The sequence below is a fragment of the Papilio xuthus genome, unplaced genomic scaffold (genome assembly GCF_000836235.2).
Source record: "Papilio xuthus unplaced genomic scaffold, Pxut_1.1 DF825946.1, whole genome shotgun sequence".
Taxonomy (NCBI): Eukaryota; Metazoa; Arthropoda; class Insecta; order Lepidoptera; family Papilionidae; genus Papilio; species Papilio xuthus.
Window position 1 is genome coordinate 7,086,111 of NW_013532703.1, and position 14,251 is coordinate 7,100,361.

The 14,251-nt window shown below is 33.3% G+C and overlaps 1 protein-coding gene across 2 annotated transcripts in view; it reads left to right on the plus strand.

The window, feature by feature from the left end:
* The first annotated feature begins 2,243 nt into the window (after positions 1-2,243).
* LOC106124651 (solute carrier organic anion transporter family member 4A1) overlaps positions 2,244-14,251 on the plus strand; it is a 28,790-nt gene continuing 16,782 nt past the window's right edge. The window contains exons 1-3 of one of the 2 annotated variants that reach the window (XM_013321537.1): positions 2,244-2,464; positions 6,218-6,331; positions 11,189-11,333. In XM_013321537.1, coding sequence (XP_013176991.1) covers positions 6,227-6,331; positions 11,189-11,333 — 250 coding nt within the window. In that variant the 5' untranslated portion in view covers positions 2,244-2,464; positions 6,218-6,226. Of the gene's footprint in view, positions 2,465-6,217; positions 6,332-7,114; positions 7,278-11,188; positions 11,334-14,251 lie in introns of those variants that run through there. The other variant, XM_013321538.1, reaches the window with a different exon arrangement.

Consider the following 14,251-nt stretch of genomic DNA (forward strand, 5'->3'; position numbering starts at 1 on the left):
CTCTTTCATTGAAATAAAACTCTTTACATAACTGATTTTGTATAATTTAATAAAAAAAACTACTAAGTAAAAACTTAAATAAGTACGTTATGATCTTGGTAAAACATTTGGTGAGATTTCTAATAATAATATAAAGATACTAGCTGTCGCCTGCGACTTCGTCGGCGCGAAGTTAAAGAACAAAATTAGTAGCCTCACATAGGCTCTTCCAGACTATGATCTATATTTATACCAAATTTCGTCGAGATCCGTGGAGCCGTTCTGGAGATACCTTTAAACAAACATCCATTCATCCATCCATCCATATAAACATTCGCATTTTTAATATTAGCAAGATTTTCATCAATAGCTTTATTTCGAATGCTCATTTATCTGTATAGTAAACTGGTTGTTTGTCTGGCTGTATGCATTCAAAATGATGTATAAAAAAGCATCATAGGCTGTACTTTAGCGTCTCAAGCCTGCGCAGTCTCACGCGCCAGATATTTCTACCATATCCGATACTGAACCCATATTGGCTAATATTACAGGATAACTGCATGAAAAATATTTGCTAACTTTGTACTTTTATTATTTTTTATGCAAGAAAAGGGAAAGCAATAATTGTGGTTTATAATGCTTGGGATTTATGGTTAGTTGTTATCAAAATTGATAAGAAATATGTATTAAACTTCTAAAAGTGATGCTGTAATGATTTACTTTAAGTAAAGAAATAAATAGGAAGAATAAATTATACTCAAATCATTTTTAAAATTAAAAGGGGTATTAAAACTAGTTTGAAATTAGTATTATTCACAATATGTACGTTTTCATATGTGTATATACGTTTTCCTGCACCATAGAAAATAATAAAAACATTTTTTTATAATTGAATCAATATCAGTATCTTCAATATCAGTAAAGTTCAATATAGACAAAAAATTAATTGTGTATACTTCGTTGAACAGAGCACGTGTTAGTTTTTTCTAGCTGTACTTTTAAACACGGCCGGCCAGTGATGCGTGAAAGTCTATTCCGATTGCAGCCAGCATTGCCACCCTACACGTCCGGTCAAACAGGTTGTTGCGCGGTCCCTGACCGACCTGTAGGGATGTTTGTTGGATTGTTATCGATATATTCAATATCGATATTACTATCGACTTGATCACGAGAATCTATTATTTTTAATAATTTAACTTTCGAATCACAGGAGGTAGAGTAGACTTTAAACACTATTCGTTTGGGTCAATACCGGTAAAAGTTCGCTGAGCTTATGGAAGTTCTCTAGTAAGAGGAAATGTACTTAATGTGTTTGTGAGAGAGAGAAAACCGCTTTCTATTGCCAAAACACATATACGAAAACAAACATATTGCCATCCCTGTCATTTAACAACAACTTTTATAAATATAACGAAATAATTTAACAAGTACACTTTAAATTGCGAACATTTAATTTACCCTATATATTCAATTAGTTAATTTTAATTAAATTCCAATAATGGATTCTTAATTAATCTCGGAAATGTGTCAAGACGTACGCGTAATTTGTAATTCGATTAATTAGCTAATAAAGGTAAGAATCACCTTCAATAAGAGGACTCAATATCAGTTCGCTTACACAATTAAAAACTCCAGTATGCTATTAAATAATTTATATCATCATTCTATAGATAGATTGACTTCATGTCTCCAGATGAGATCCGAGACCTCCACATCTTAAGTCAATTAAGACGGAGTAGTCAGCGACAGAGATAATTTAGTTAGGTAGCTTAAAAGCATCCCGGCCTCAATGTGGTTAAAAGAAACGGTGCTCAATGATAAAACAAGGAACTGCATATTAATAGCAATTCGTGATAAGAGTAGGTTAGTTGATCGTTTTTGAACACAAGCAAATAACCTTTGTGTAAGTTCTGAGTTCATTATTAAGATTGTTTTCCATATCTACATGTTTGTATACAATGATACAAATTTAGGGCTGCGACATTGTTATCGATATAAGTGTCTATCTTGTCCTATGCCAACACTGTGTCATCCTATTTGTACCCGGTGTTATAGAAATATTTTACTTGTGTTAAGCATTAATACTGCTTATTACTTGATAATATACTTATGACTATTGTTTTTTTTTTTATCTTTTCATTGTATTGCTCGCACTTTACAATAGAAAGTTAGGGTTGTGACAATGATAAAGTATCGATACGAATGTTTCTATTAATTACGTTTGTCCGTCTCTATTTGCGCGCGCGCCAGTCTGCCGTGCGACAGGTGACGCGGCGCACGTTCGCGCTCAAAATTCAAATTCGAAATTCGAACGAACACGTCTCGCGCCAGTTCACTTTTACTTTTTCAATTCCTTGTTACGTCAAAGTCGCGACATAGTTTCGTAACTAGTGTTTTTGTTGTTTACTTTTTGTGTTGTTTTTTTTTAATGTGCTCTTTTATTTTGGATTGATAATGAAATGAAGAAGTGACAGTTATTATAAAGGTAAATAATATTTTAGAAATCCGAAGGATTAGTGTAGTCACTGGTAGTTAGTAGCAATAAGATTGCCAATTACTCAAGTACTTTAAAAAAAAACTTTTCATGATAAGCATCTGCAACTTTTTTTGTTGGTAACATTGGTAACCAGGACACGTGAATACGACACAAAAATGCATTAAAACTCGTATTTCCATGAATGCAGTTATTCAAGAATTAAGAATTAACGCTATATCACAACGCTTTTAACTGTACAGTACAAATTTGTTAATTTGATATAGTAAAAGTTAAAAACCGTTTTAAAAAAGTGGTTGTTACTTTGGTTGTTACGCTTAGCAACGTAATTGTCAACAATGTGGTTTGCCATTTATTAAAACGATTAGTTAACTTAATAGTTTCCCTAAAACTATTTATTTCATATCTATATCTGATTTAAAAAGACAAGTAAATTTAAAAATCGAATTTTCTTTGATGATCTAGATACATTTCTGGGTGGGCTTCTGAGACCAAAATCCACGTTTAAAACATGTTTTTTCTGTTTTGTGAAAGATAATGATAGGGATAGCTATATGTGTTATACAGAGTTTTAGGTCTCAGAAGCCCTCGGTAACGTAAAACACAATTACATACTTTAATTACGTAATAAGTGATCGTTTGTGAAATTTTTAAATTGTAAAATAACCACACCGCTTTCCTAACTTTTACATGTGTAAAAACCTAGCCTAAGATTGTTTACATGCTTTATCGCGTTTCTTCATCTCTGTACTATATTATTATCACAACGTGCGTGACAATAATTATATTTCTACGTTAAATTGATTGTTTTGATAGTCACGTATGAAACTTATTATGCACAAAACTAGAGTTCATCGTATCAATATAACTATTTAACTTAACCTTAAATTAGTTTCTGTATGAATGTGTGTAATTCTTTATTACTTTTAACATTTTAAAGTGTCATTTTTGGCAATATCAAGTGTCATTACCATTACAAGTTTGCGTTAAATGATTTTATTTAAAGAAGGTTTTTACTCACTACAATAGTATCTGACTACAGGTTGTAAAACTACCTGCAGACAAAAAGGTATAAACTTTGTATTATCCGTGTTGCGAAGGCAAACGTCTTGGTTATATAATTTTTTGCCAATCTTTTATTTTGTATTCGATGGTTGATAAATTAAAATCCTTTTAAATTGTGCAACTTTCTAAAGTGCTTTTATTTCATCTTTATTTTTATTATAGAAAAAGGGGGCAAACGTATCGCTATTCCTTGATCCGACTCTCTCGGCATTTAAGGAAAATGATTTTGCAAAAAACATATCTTAGGCATTTGCAACTTGTTATGTAACCTTCTTTTAGAGAGATAGTAAATATTAATGGCCATCTACTTTTCACCTTTTTCTTTTTTTCTTATTTTGTTTTGAACTTAGTTTTTTTTTCGCTAAACGTCTCCACTAAAATTTAATATGATGTTTATATTACTGCCAGAAAACTAGAGACTAGACTAGGGGTAGACTGGGTTATGACGGCTGATAGAGATGTATGGAGGAGTAGTACATACTGTGCCGACCCTCGATAGGGATAAGGGCAGGTTGATGATGATGATGATGATTACTGCCACAGAAGCTTAATATATACTCATACTTAAATCTACACTAACCAACGTCTCTGAGTCCGACATTATACTATTGACACTTGTAGTCTCTACGTTCAAAATGTTTCTTATATTGATTAAGCAATTTAATTTTATTTTTAATCTTTGTATACATTTAAAGTAATTTTATGCTTAATTAATAATACAGTTGTTTGTAGCAAAGAAGTTGTAATTATTGTTGTGGGAAACAATAATATAACAGCGCCCTCTAGTGTAAAAGTTTGGGTATTGTTTACATGAATATTAAGGGTTAAATTATGAATTATTATATTAGAAAATATTGATGTTAACTTTAGGACGGACAACTAAACAATTTACATTTCAAACATTCGCTCTTGTAACTAAGAGGTGGACTTATATTCCTGGAATAACAACGCTCTACACTTCGCCTACGCTCTTGTTATAACGGCCACTTATTATAGACAGATAACGATAAATATTTATTAATTGATTGTCAGTTCAATGTTTACACTTTTCGTAGTTTAATTAGTTATAAAAAAATAAAACATTGTCTATTATTACTTAATTTTTTTTAAAGAAACTTTTATTTTATTATCTTACTAATATTATAAATGCGAATGCTTAGACGGATGGATGTTTATTAGAAGGTATGTATATCCATGCTCCATGGATCTTGCTGAAGGCATAAATGTAGAAACATACTCTGGAAGAACAAATAGGCTACTTATTATTATTTTTTAGTTCCACGCAGACGGAATCGATATTTTTTGTTTTATAATTAATTAAAGTTTTAATTGTTTTTATTCGAATGGAATCTGTTATATTCCGTTACGTAATTCGATGTGCCAATAACATAGCGTTTACGGAGTGTGTTAATTGATTTGTGCAAAATCTTTTAAACTGTATTGTACAGTTTCATTCATCATTTCGAGAGATGAACGATGAGGATTACCTGACTAGATCATCTCGATTTTAAATTTTGCTAGTTGTCACCCGCAGCTCCGTCCGTGCGGGATTGAAAAATAGATGCTAGCCGATTAACAGGCCTATTTAATTTGCATATAAATTGTCATAAAAATCGGTCAAGTCGTTTCGGAGGAATATGGTAACTAGCATTGTGACACAAGAATTTCATGTATGAAATAAGAAGATATTTTTGTTCATAAGTAAAATTTTGGATTTTTAATAGTTTTAGTTAACAAGGTGTAGGACAAAGGGTGTATATGATGGGTCGGCGCTGTCTCCATGAATAAATGCATCTCATACGTGCCCTATGCATATATTAATATTATATTCATACGAAAAATATTATAAAAGATTACTCAGTACATTTACTGAAGTTAAAACAGGGTTTTTATTGTTCAAGAGATAATTTAAGCGCCAATAATCTATTTAAATTTACAGACATCCTATTACTTGTCGTGAGTTCGAAGCCGCTCATGAATTGATTATGAAACATAACTATTATAGGATTTCTATTTGTATTTATCTTAAAAAACTCCAACTAGACCAAATCCTCGTCTCCCAAAGACATTTGTTTAATATTAGGGCGTGTTTACATCTTGCTTGCATCCAACTGCGAGTTTACGGTTCTTTCGTTAGATGTGGACACATCTTTATGTTAATGACATTAAAAAGTTGATAGAAAGATGCACAAAATGCATACGTGGCCCAATTCCCAGACACACAATGAGCCATTGTGTGGCACACAAAATGTAGATAAACAGAGAAATCGGTGATAACACACCTAGGCTAGGTTTTTGTTCTGTAGCTAGAAAGCTTGCATTTAAACGGCTAGTTAGTCCCACAGTCGTTACTTATATTTAGTGGATAGGTTAACTACCACACTAAGAAACGATTAACTACTAACCATATATTACTAAATCTATGCTAAGGCATTAGTGATTAATTATCGATAATTTTTGCAACTTAATAGGAATTGGTAGGAAAAATATTTAAGTACACTTACCGTTGGTTTCTGAAACCAAAATATCTGTATAAAAATAACGTCGTACCTGTTTTTCATCTTTGACAAAACAGATATATCAATATGTTTTAAACAGAGATTTTGGCCTCAGAAACTCACGATTAGTCTTTAAGTTAGCGGTATCTTGTTTCTTTAAATACAGTGTTACATTGTACAGTTTTCAGTGATGGCGGAGAGTGGGGGCTGCGTCAACAAGGCATTCGAGGCGGTCGACGATGGCTTTCACACGATTGACCTTCGCAGCAACCGCCGGGATGACAGGCGACATACGGTGAGTTCGAGACAAATATGACACGATGTTTATATCTTCACATGGAATATGACAAACAATATTAGTCATTTACCGTAAGTTTAAAATCACGAAACGCCAGACAGTCGACATATCAAATGACAGTGCTGCCATCTTTTTCTAGTTAACAAAATCATTAAGCAAACGTAACGTTTACGTACAAAAATATAAGAAATGTTATTTCTTAATTGTTATTAATTTTAAAAACAATTTAATACTATTTAAATTTTAAATGCAATTTTATTGAAACAAGCCGTCCGTTGTCCACCAACAATTTCCCTCCAAAAGTCATAAATATGGCGCGCATTTAATTCGGAAGCCCCGAATCAAATTAAAGTCACGTCAAGTTGGACGCACGTGCGCATTGCTTGACGTATACTCAAGAATTACACATTAAACTTTAGCTATTTAATTAATTTGCTTATAAAAGTAACAAAAATAATGATAAAATTCAGAGAGATCTAATTTGGCTCTGGATAGTAAACTAAGTTCAGTTTGTGTACAAGTACATTTGCTGCATTCGACTGCAAATCGACTTTAAAAGAAGCCGTATACATTTGGAATTTTGGATGAGCAAAGATGAAGATGCATTTTTATGATTTATTTATAGACAAGTTTTTTATAGATCAGAAAAGTATCCACACGTTTGTATAAAACAATAATATCAATTTAAGTTTACTGTGAGGATTGTGGATGTACTATGTTCCTGATTGTTTATATACAGTAGCGGGATGTGCGAGGCTCCAGTTTCCCGCCAGGGGTCGTGCGGCGCGCACCCTTTGAATTTATGCCGGTGTGGTCGTTGGACCGCAAACTTTTGTCGATATTATTTACGATAACATATTTCTAAAACATAAGTTGATTGTTTATTAATGTTTTAAGATTAATAAGAATTATCTTGGGGCTGGACGACTGATGCCTGAAAATGGTATTTATATATTTGTTTAAGCTTTTAGATTTAATTGTTGTGAGTGGGATTTAAATTTTTTTATGACTAGATTTAGATGAAATAGGATTAAACATTTTTATTCACAAATCCCTATTTATTTTATCATATTATTGTTTACTTTTTAAAAAGAGAAAGAAGAAAGTAATAATAATTTTTCGTAATATTTATGACTAATATTTGTTAAATAAAATTATTCGCTATATAAACAATATTGACGCATGTTTCTAGTTTCATATGATTTAGGAAACGATAAAATAATTAACTAGGAAAATATTTTATATCTGAAAACAGCAAGTTCAACGGTCACCGCTTACATGACCTTGTTTTATGAACTCTATATTATGGTAATTGTCGAGGTATGAAAATGATTTATGATATTTGTAATTTTTGTTATGTATATTCAGGCGTAGTTAATCTTAATCTTATTTTAATATGGCGTCTAACAGTGACTTGGGTTGTTTTATGGATCATTTTAAACATTTCTGTTAAAAAATGTAACAAATTTTAATTAATATATTAATTTCTTTTTATTAAACTTAACTAAATATCACACAGAAGACAGGCGTGAAGTGGGAGCAATTCCGAGTTTCGTCTGATGAGTGTGCGTCCCGAAAGCCTAAATTCTTATAAGGAAAGGATGGGAAGTGGAAGTGAACTTTTCGGATGAGAGGATACATGGAAAGGGAAAATATTTTCTTTCTGTGCATCCTCTCCTCCGTTGATTATAGGTAGGCAACGCTTATGCAATTGCGTATGTCTATGGGCAACGGTCGCTTCGCTATTCCAGCGATTCGAACAGTGACAAATATTTCAAATGTTTCGAGTCAAACGCGATTTTGTAATCATTAAAGTATTTTGTCACATTCTAACTAATATTTTATACAATATAGCTTGTTTATGAAACTGTAAAAACTCAAATTAAAAACTAAACAACTAGCATAATTTGTTGCTTTTATTATAAAAAGTTCACTTAACTGATGCATTCAAATTAAAATAAAGCATTCAAACGCTCACACGGCTTAGGTCAAGGTTATTCTAACACCAGAATAATCAGTCAATAGTATATTTATTCACGTATAATGTATGAATTAAAAGAGCCGGATATCAGTTGTGAGTACTCCGGGTCGTTTTTATCCGGCCTTTTGTCCGGCTTTTGTCCGGTCATTGTGGCAGTGACCATTCAGCTGCAAACGTGACACACTTAATGGCTGATAGGATTGTTTCATTACGTTTTATAGTTTGATATTCATAGCATATCTCTATGTCTATCAATATATGTACTATTCAATTATTAAGGAACTTGTAGAGTTTTTGAAATGGTTAAGGTTATGACTTTACTTTATCTTCTGGTAGAATAAAAAAAAGGAATTGCGTGGAAGTCCAACAAACCGAGCTAGATAGATGTGGGGAAGTTAGAAATTAAGATCACCAAAATATTAAGAAAAATTACAACATTCGGTTATTTTCTTCGCAGAAATAGATACGAATAGTGCCTATTTGTTTTCCTTTTATACCATTTTATTATATATCTTGAGAGCAATTGCGGAGCTTAAATAAGGAATCTGGAGGAGGAGGTAGAGAAAGACATGTTTCCAGACACAGATTAGACAATTGCAATATGATTCAATCGTGGTATTCCTTAATTCTTCAATCAGGAACGCCCACCGTGTCCCGGTTAATCTTTACATGGAGGTCTGAGATAAGGCAGCTCATATAGTAGAGCGAGTAGCGGAAAAATACTAAACATGATAAGTAGTTAATTAATTCTTCAAGTTTAGTTTCAAATAAAGAAATAATTAACTGAGTGTCTACGGAGAGACGCACCTTCGTCACTTCATTGAAAAAATGTTACAACATTTGTATGTGATTTGTTAGTGTACGTTATGCCCAGTAAGAGCGCTGCACAATTTTTTATACAAATTTTTTCGTTGATATTACAAAAAACGTTATTAAGAATTCTAGGTCCACTGTGCTGCAATTAAATAGGTTATTTTAGTAGAAAAAATTATTGCATAGTTTGTTTTGTTGAATTACAATCTCTTTCTCATTTAGTGTAGACGAGGTCTTATTCTGATTGTCGCATTCATACAGCATTAAATCTTGATCTAATCACAATATCGCACAATTAGTAGTTCCGGCAGCGTTATGAGACGAACCATTATCGTTCGTAAATAAGACGGATTTTATGTAGTTCACGTAGGTTTCTGAGATCAGGGCCGCGGACGAGAGCGAAAGGGTGCCCGTGGTCTCGTCCCGATGCGTTGGAGGAACAGAGGGGTTTAGTGGGTATGCCTCCGCTATGGAAGAGAATCCCACATAACTACCGCGCCCCCCCCCCCCCGGGGCGCGGAGTATGCATAAAGCATTCCCCTCTGAAAAAAAAAGGTTTCTGAGATCAAATTCTCCGTTTAAAAACATCCCTATCTCTATTTTGTCAAAGACAATGACAGGGATGACGATATGTTTTATACAGATAATTTAGTGTACATTTATTAGTAGGTTGAATAACCTATACGAACCATTTCGTTTACTTAGTAGAATATAACCAGCTGTGCTTATGTTGAGAATTGAGGTCGTTGTTATGTTATAAAACACATTATTTCTATACGTCTACAGACAGTTGTTATTTATTCGCTTGCGATTGTTCATTAGGTGAAAGTATTTTATCTTTTCTGCATACCACTGACCACTTCTGTTCTACAAATCGATGGTGCGTTAGTTTTATTTTGTTGAACGCGGTCACTTCGAAAAATGTTATAAGTGCGTTGATGTCCTTTATATAGAAAAAAAAATGCATTTGTTCTCAAAATAATGCGTTTTATCCATCTCATTACTATTATATCTATTTCAAATTTCAGTGTATAATAGGAATTATTTTGATTCTAACTTCCAAGTTAGGCGTGACTTGTCAGGTTTGATATTAGCGTTCTTTTTTCAAATTGTTCTTTGTATCTCAAAGTTTATTTTACTTGTTTCCAATAAAATAAATTCCAATAAAACAAAGGACATTCAAGTAAGGTTTCGAATCCTCTTTTGCGTTGTTAATAGAAAACTTACTAAAGCCTTTATATATATGTTGGTGCATGTATTGTGTATTTGTGGTCAATTTGTCCATTACTAGTGACATTTAAATGTTCAATAAAAACTGAATCACGCCGCTAGTCTGCCTTGCTCGAGATTTCATAAAGGTACGCGTACATTGGCCGGCACCAAACGCACCGCATACACGGTTTACAACGGATTGCTTGTTGATAAATGTCGTCTGTCGATGCGGGCGGCGCGGATGATGGACGCGTACCTTTACTAGGCACGAGATTATGTTCAATACAATTTTTACAATTCATATATGTCTCAATAACTAGTATTGTTATGAGGGATATTTCATTTTTTTTATTTAAAGTTATTATCGATGGCAACTTATGAATCAGATGAATGTTATCTTAGAAATTGGTCAACTTTAAAATATTAAGTACTATACAAAGCAATGTGTTAAAACCAAGCAATAATTTTTTTTAGTTTAGTTTCTAAAAGTTACAATTGCTTTGTTAAAAATCTTTTATCAAAAGTATAGTATAGTATAGTTTCATAGCAATAGAACAAGATGCTGGAATGCAACCATTGAAAGATATGCGGACAATTCGGCCTGTATCGATTGCTATTGAGACCTAAATATTAGCTAGACCGAGCTAGATCCAGCTGCGATTTCTTGATAGGCTAATTGCCAATAGTTCAAAGATATCTGATTGCTCTATATTAAAATATGTAACTTTTATAATTAAAACCTTTCAAAAATCAGATTTTTTCAACATTTTGTTAGGTACAAATTTTTAAATGACGTCAGCGCGTCTTCCTAGTAGGTTCTGAAACATCTAATGAATTTCTCTTTGTAGTCTGAAGGCGAGGCGGACTCCGAGAGCCGAGGGGGCGCTGGCGAGTTGAGGTGCGGCTGGGGCGCAGTGCGGCCAGCCTGGCTGCAGCGGTTTCGTACCGCTAAATGGGCGCTCTTCTGGCTCTGCTGGGCCGGCGCTATTCAAGGTGAGTACACAACCATTCCTACCTACCTAGCCTAAACAACGTCTTCGTTTGAGACTACTTGAAGTTAGCTGCGTTCTACGTTGTAAACATTATTTTTTATAGAAAGTGCAAGAAGCTTCGATAAGGACATCCAATAGTCCCTTTAAAATATTAAAAAAGGTCTTGTGTCGGAGTTTGTAATACAAATGATATTAGTTCTGTGTGCAATACGCACATGATTAGAAATGTTAGTCACGTTGTTTGTGCGACTATTAGCTAGGCGGAGGCTTACTGCGACCTTGAGGTACACGGCTTGCGATAAAACCTGCACTTATCAGTATTATTTCGTACGTAACTTTATACATAGATTTGTTGAATAAAGAAAAGTAATTCTGTCGTGTTGATAATTTACCTAATGTTTATAAAAGGTATATACTGTGCTATATGTTTGTATTTGAAGTCTGGTAATTCTATAAATGTTAGAAAATGAAACACTCCATCTTGCCTATATTTTTATAACATTTCTCCTATACGATATTTTGCTTGTGTTGCATTAATCAATTGTAGTTTACAATCACAATATTGATAAGCCCCGCTGTGTCCGGATAAGCTGATAACAAACGACCAGATCAACATCAATAAATGAAGGCTGCGATTTTTTCCCAACAATGTTGTCCACTGAAATATGAGTAAGATTTAACTTGATAGTTGAACACAATTTATATGGACTTCATAATTAATGTCATGGATTCTTAAGTGAACAATTTTCCTTATTTTTCAGTTTGCATAACCAAAACATACGTTTATCTCATTTTATTTAAAAGAGAATGTAAGAGACAACTATATTTTAAGTATGAACGCTTCGACACAAAACCTCTGCTACTGCACTACGCGTATTACAAACATTACAATAACCTGAACCGAGATGGAGAGAGAGAGAGAGAAATAGAGATTAAATGAGACGCACTAAAAGCTAATTTTGTAATTTCTAAAGAAAAATACAGTGTCAAAAAAATAATTTCACTATAAGATAGAGCTATCCACTTCTTTCTCAAAATAAAATAGTTATTTATTCCTTTAAATAAACTACATCAGGATCACAAAAGAACATCTGGATATCAGCTAAAATTCGTTTACGTAGATCGTCCGCAGAAGCTGCAGGTGCGCGGTATCGAACAGTGGCGCCCACTAGCGCCCTCCCCGGGGAAATTATAAGCGTCATCGTGATAACATTGGCCATGTTAACCCGACCAATGGAACACGATTATTGGAAGATATTACCCTGTTTGATAAAAGTTTAACATCGATTCGATATCGTTTAATGCAATTAAGGTTTTGATATTATTTAATGTAACAAATTCAACTAGATTTTTTTAAAGTTTTGTGAAATATAAATACTCTTATATTATTCTTTACGCTAAGTATCATGAATTAATATGTAAACTTGAAATGTGATATTTTATACGAGTAATATACGAAAGTAATTAGAATGTAGATATATCAGCAGTTTAATTTTAAAGAAACAAGCACAGAGGTTATGAAAACAATGCATATAGAAGAGAAAGCAGTGTTTTAGTTGGGAACGAGCGGAGCGCCACCTCGCGCCAAAAGGTCCTAACCTAGCCTCAACGTTGACACAGATCTGCAAATAATTGAAGAGACAATTTTGTCTTTTGGCATTTTATATCAACTCGTAATGATTAAAATTTTCAAATACATTTTACTATAAATTAAAGTGGTAAAAACCAAATTGACTAATTATTATTTAATGAATATATGCGACACTAAAGAAATATTTACCTTGGGCATGTAGACAGGCTTACAACGATAAAGTAAATGAACGCAATTTATCTTATATAAACATTAAATAAAGATTAAATAGTAAAGATAGATAAATTAAATTACATTTGCAAGAACACGCGGCAATCTTGATGTGTGTTTAGCGAATTTCCTTGAGTTATATTAAATTAGCTAACGACTTTGCATGTGACTGTAAAGAGTCTGATTGCGCGACTCAAATAAGCTCTGATCTTAGCGAAACACATCGAGTAGGTACATATGTTTACTCTGTATCCAGAGGACTCAGACTTTGACTGAGAAGTGACTTAAATATATTAATTTTACTCTACAATCACATATACTTAGCCTGGAAAGATATTCGTTAATAGTTTCATAAACATTTCTACCAAAATAAAAGATTCTTTGTACCTAAGCCACATCTATTACATCTTACTCTGTGGTTGCAAGTTATTCGCGTCATAAATCTGTCGCAAGTTTCCAACCGGAGTTATATGAAGGCGTGCGAACAGGTGTGAGAGACTGCTGCATTGTTCCCGCAGCCACCAGCGCCAGCGCCGAGCGAATTACTAATGAGACACGCTGGCTTGCTGGCCCAACGTCGCCGGAATTAATGATATCTCCAACAAGCTGGCTTTGTGGCCCAACATTTAGTTTGAGCAAACTTCAACATATAGGTATTATTTGTACAATATGCGCAAAAAAAATCTTTTAACATACGAAAAATAATATATAAATTGGCCATTTCCCTTTGTTCAATATTATTTTATCTACTATACTATACAGAAAATATGTTTAACTCTTCAACATATCATCATCATCAGCTCACTATACGTGCCCACCGAGGGGCTCGGAGCCTACCCTAAATTAAGGGTGATTAGGCCATAGCCAACCACGCTGGCCAAGTGCGGGTTGGTTGATTTCACACATATACTTGAATTTCTTCTCAGATATGTGTAGGTTGCATCACGATGTTTTCCTTCACCGTAATAACTTCAACATATATTTGATTTAAATTATTAATTACATAAAAAAGTTATAGTTACAATCTATTTAGCAGGACAATATAAAACCAAGACAATAAAACACTAAGTAAGAGCAAGTCATAAAACTCCCGCCCAACAAATCATGGGTTTATAAAA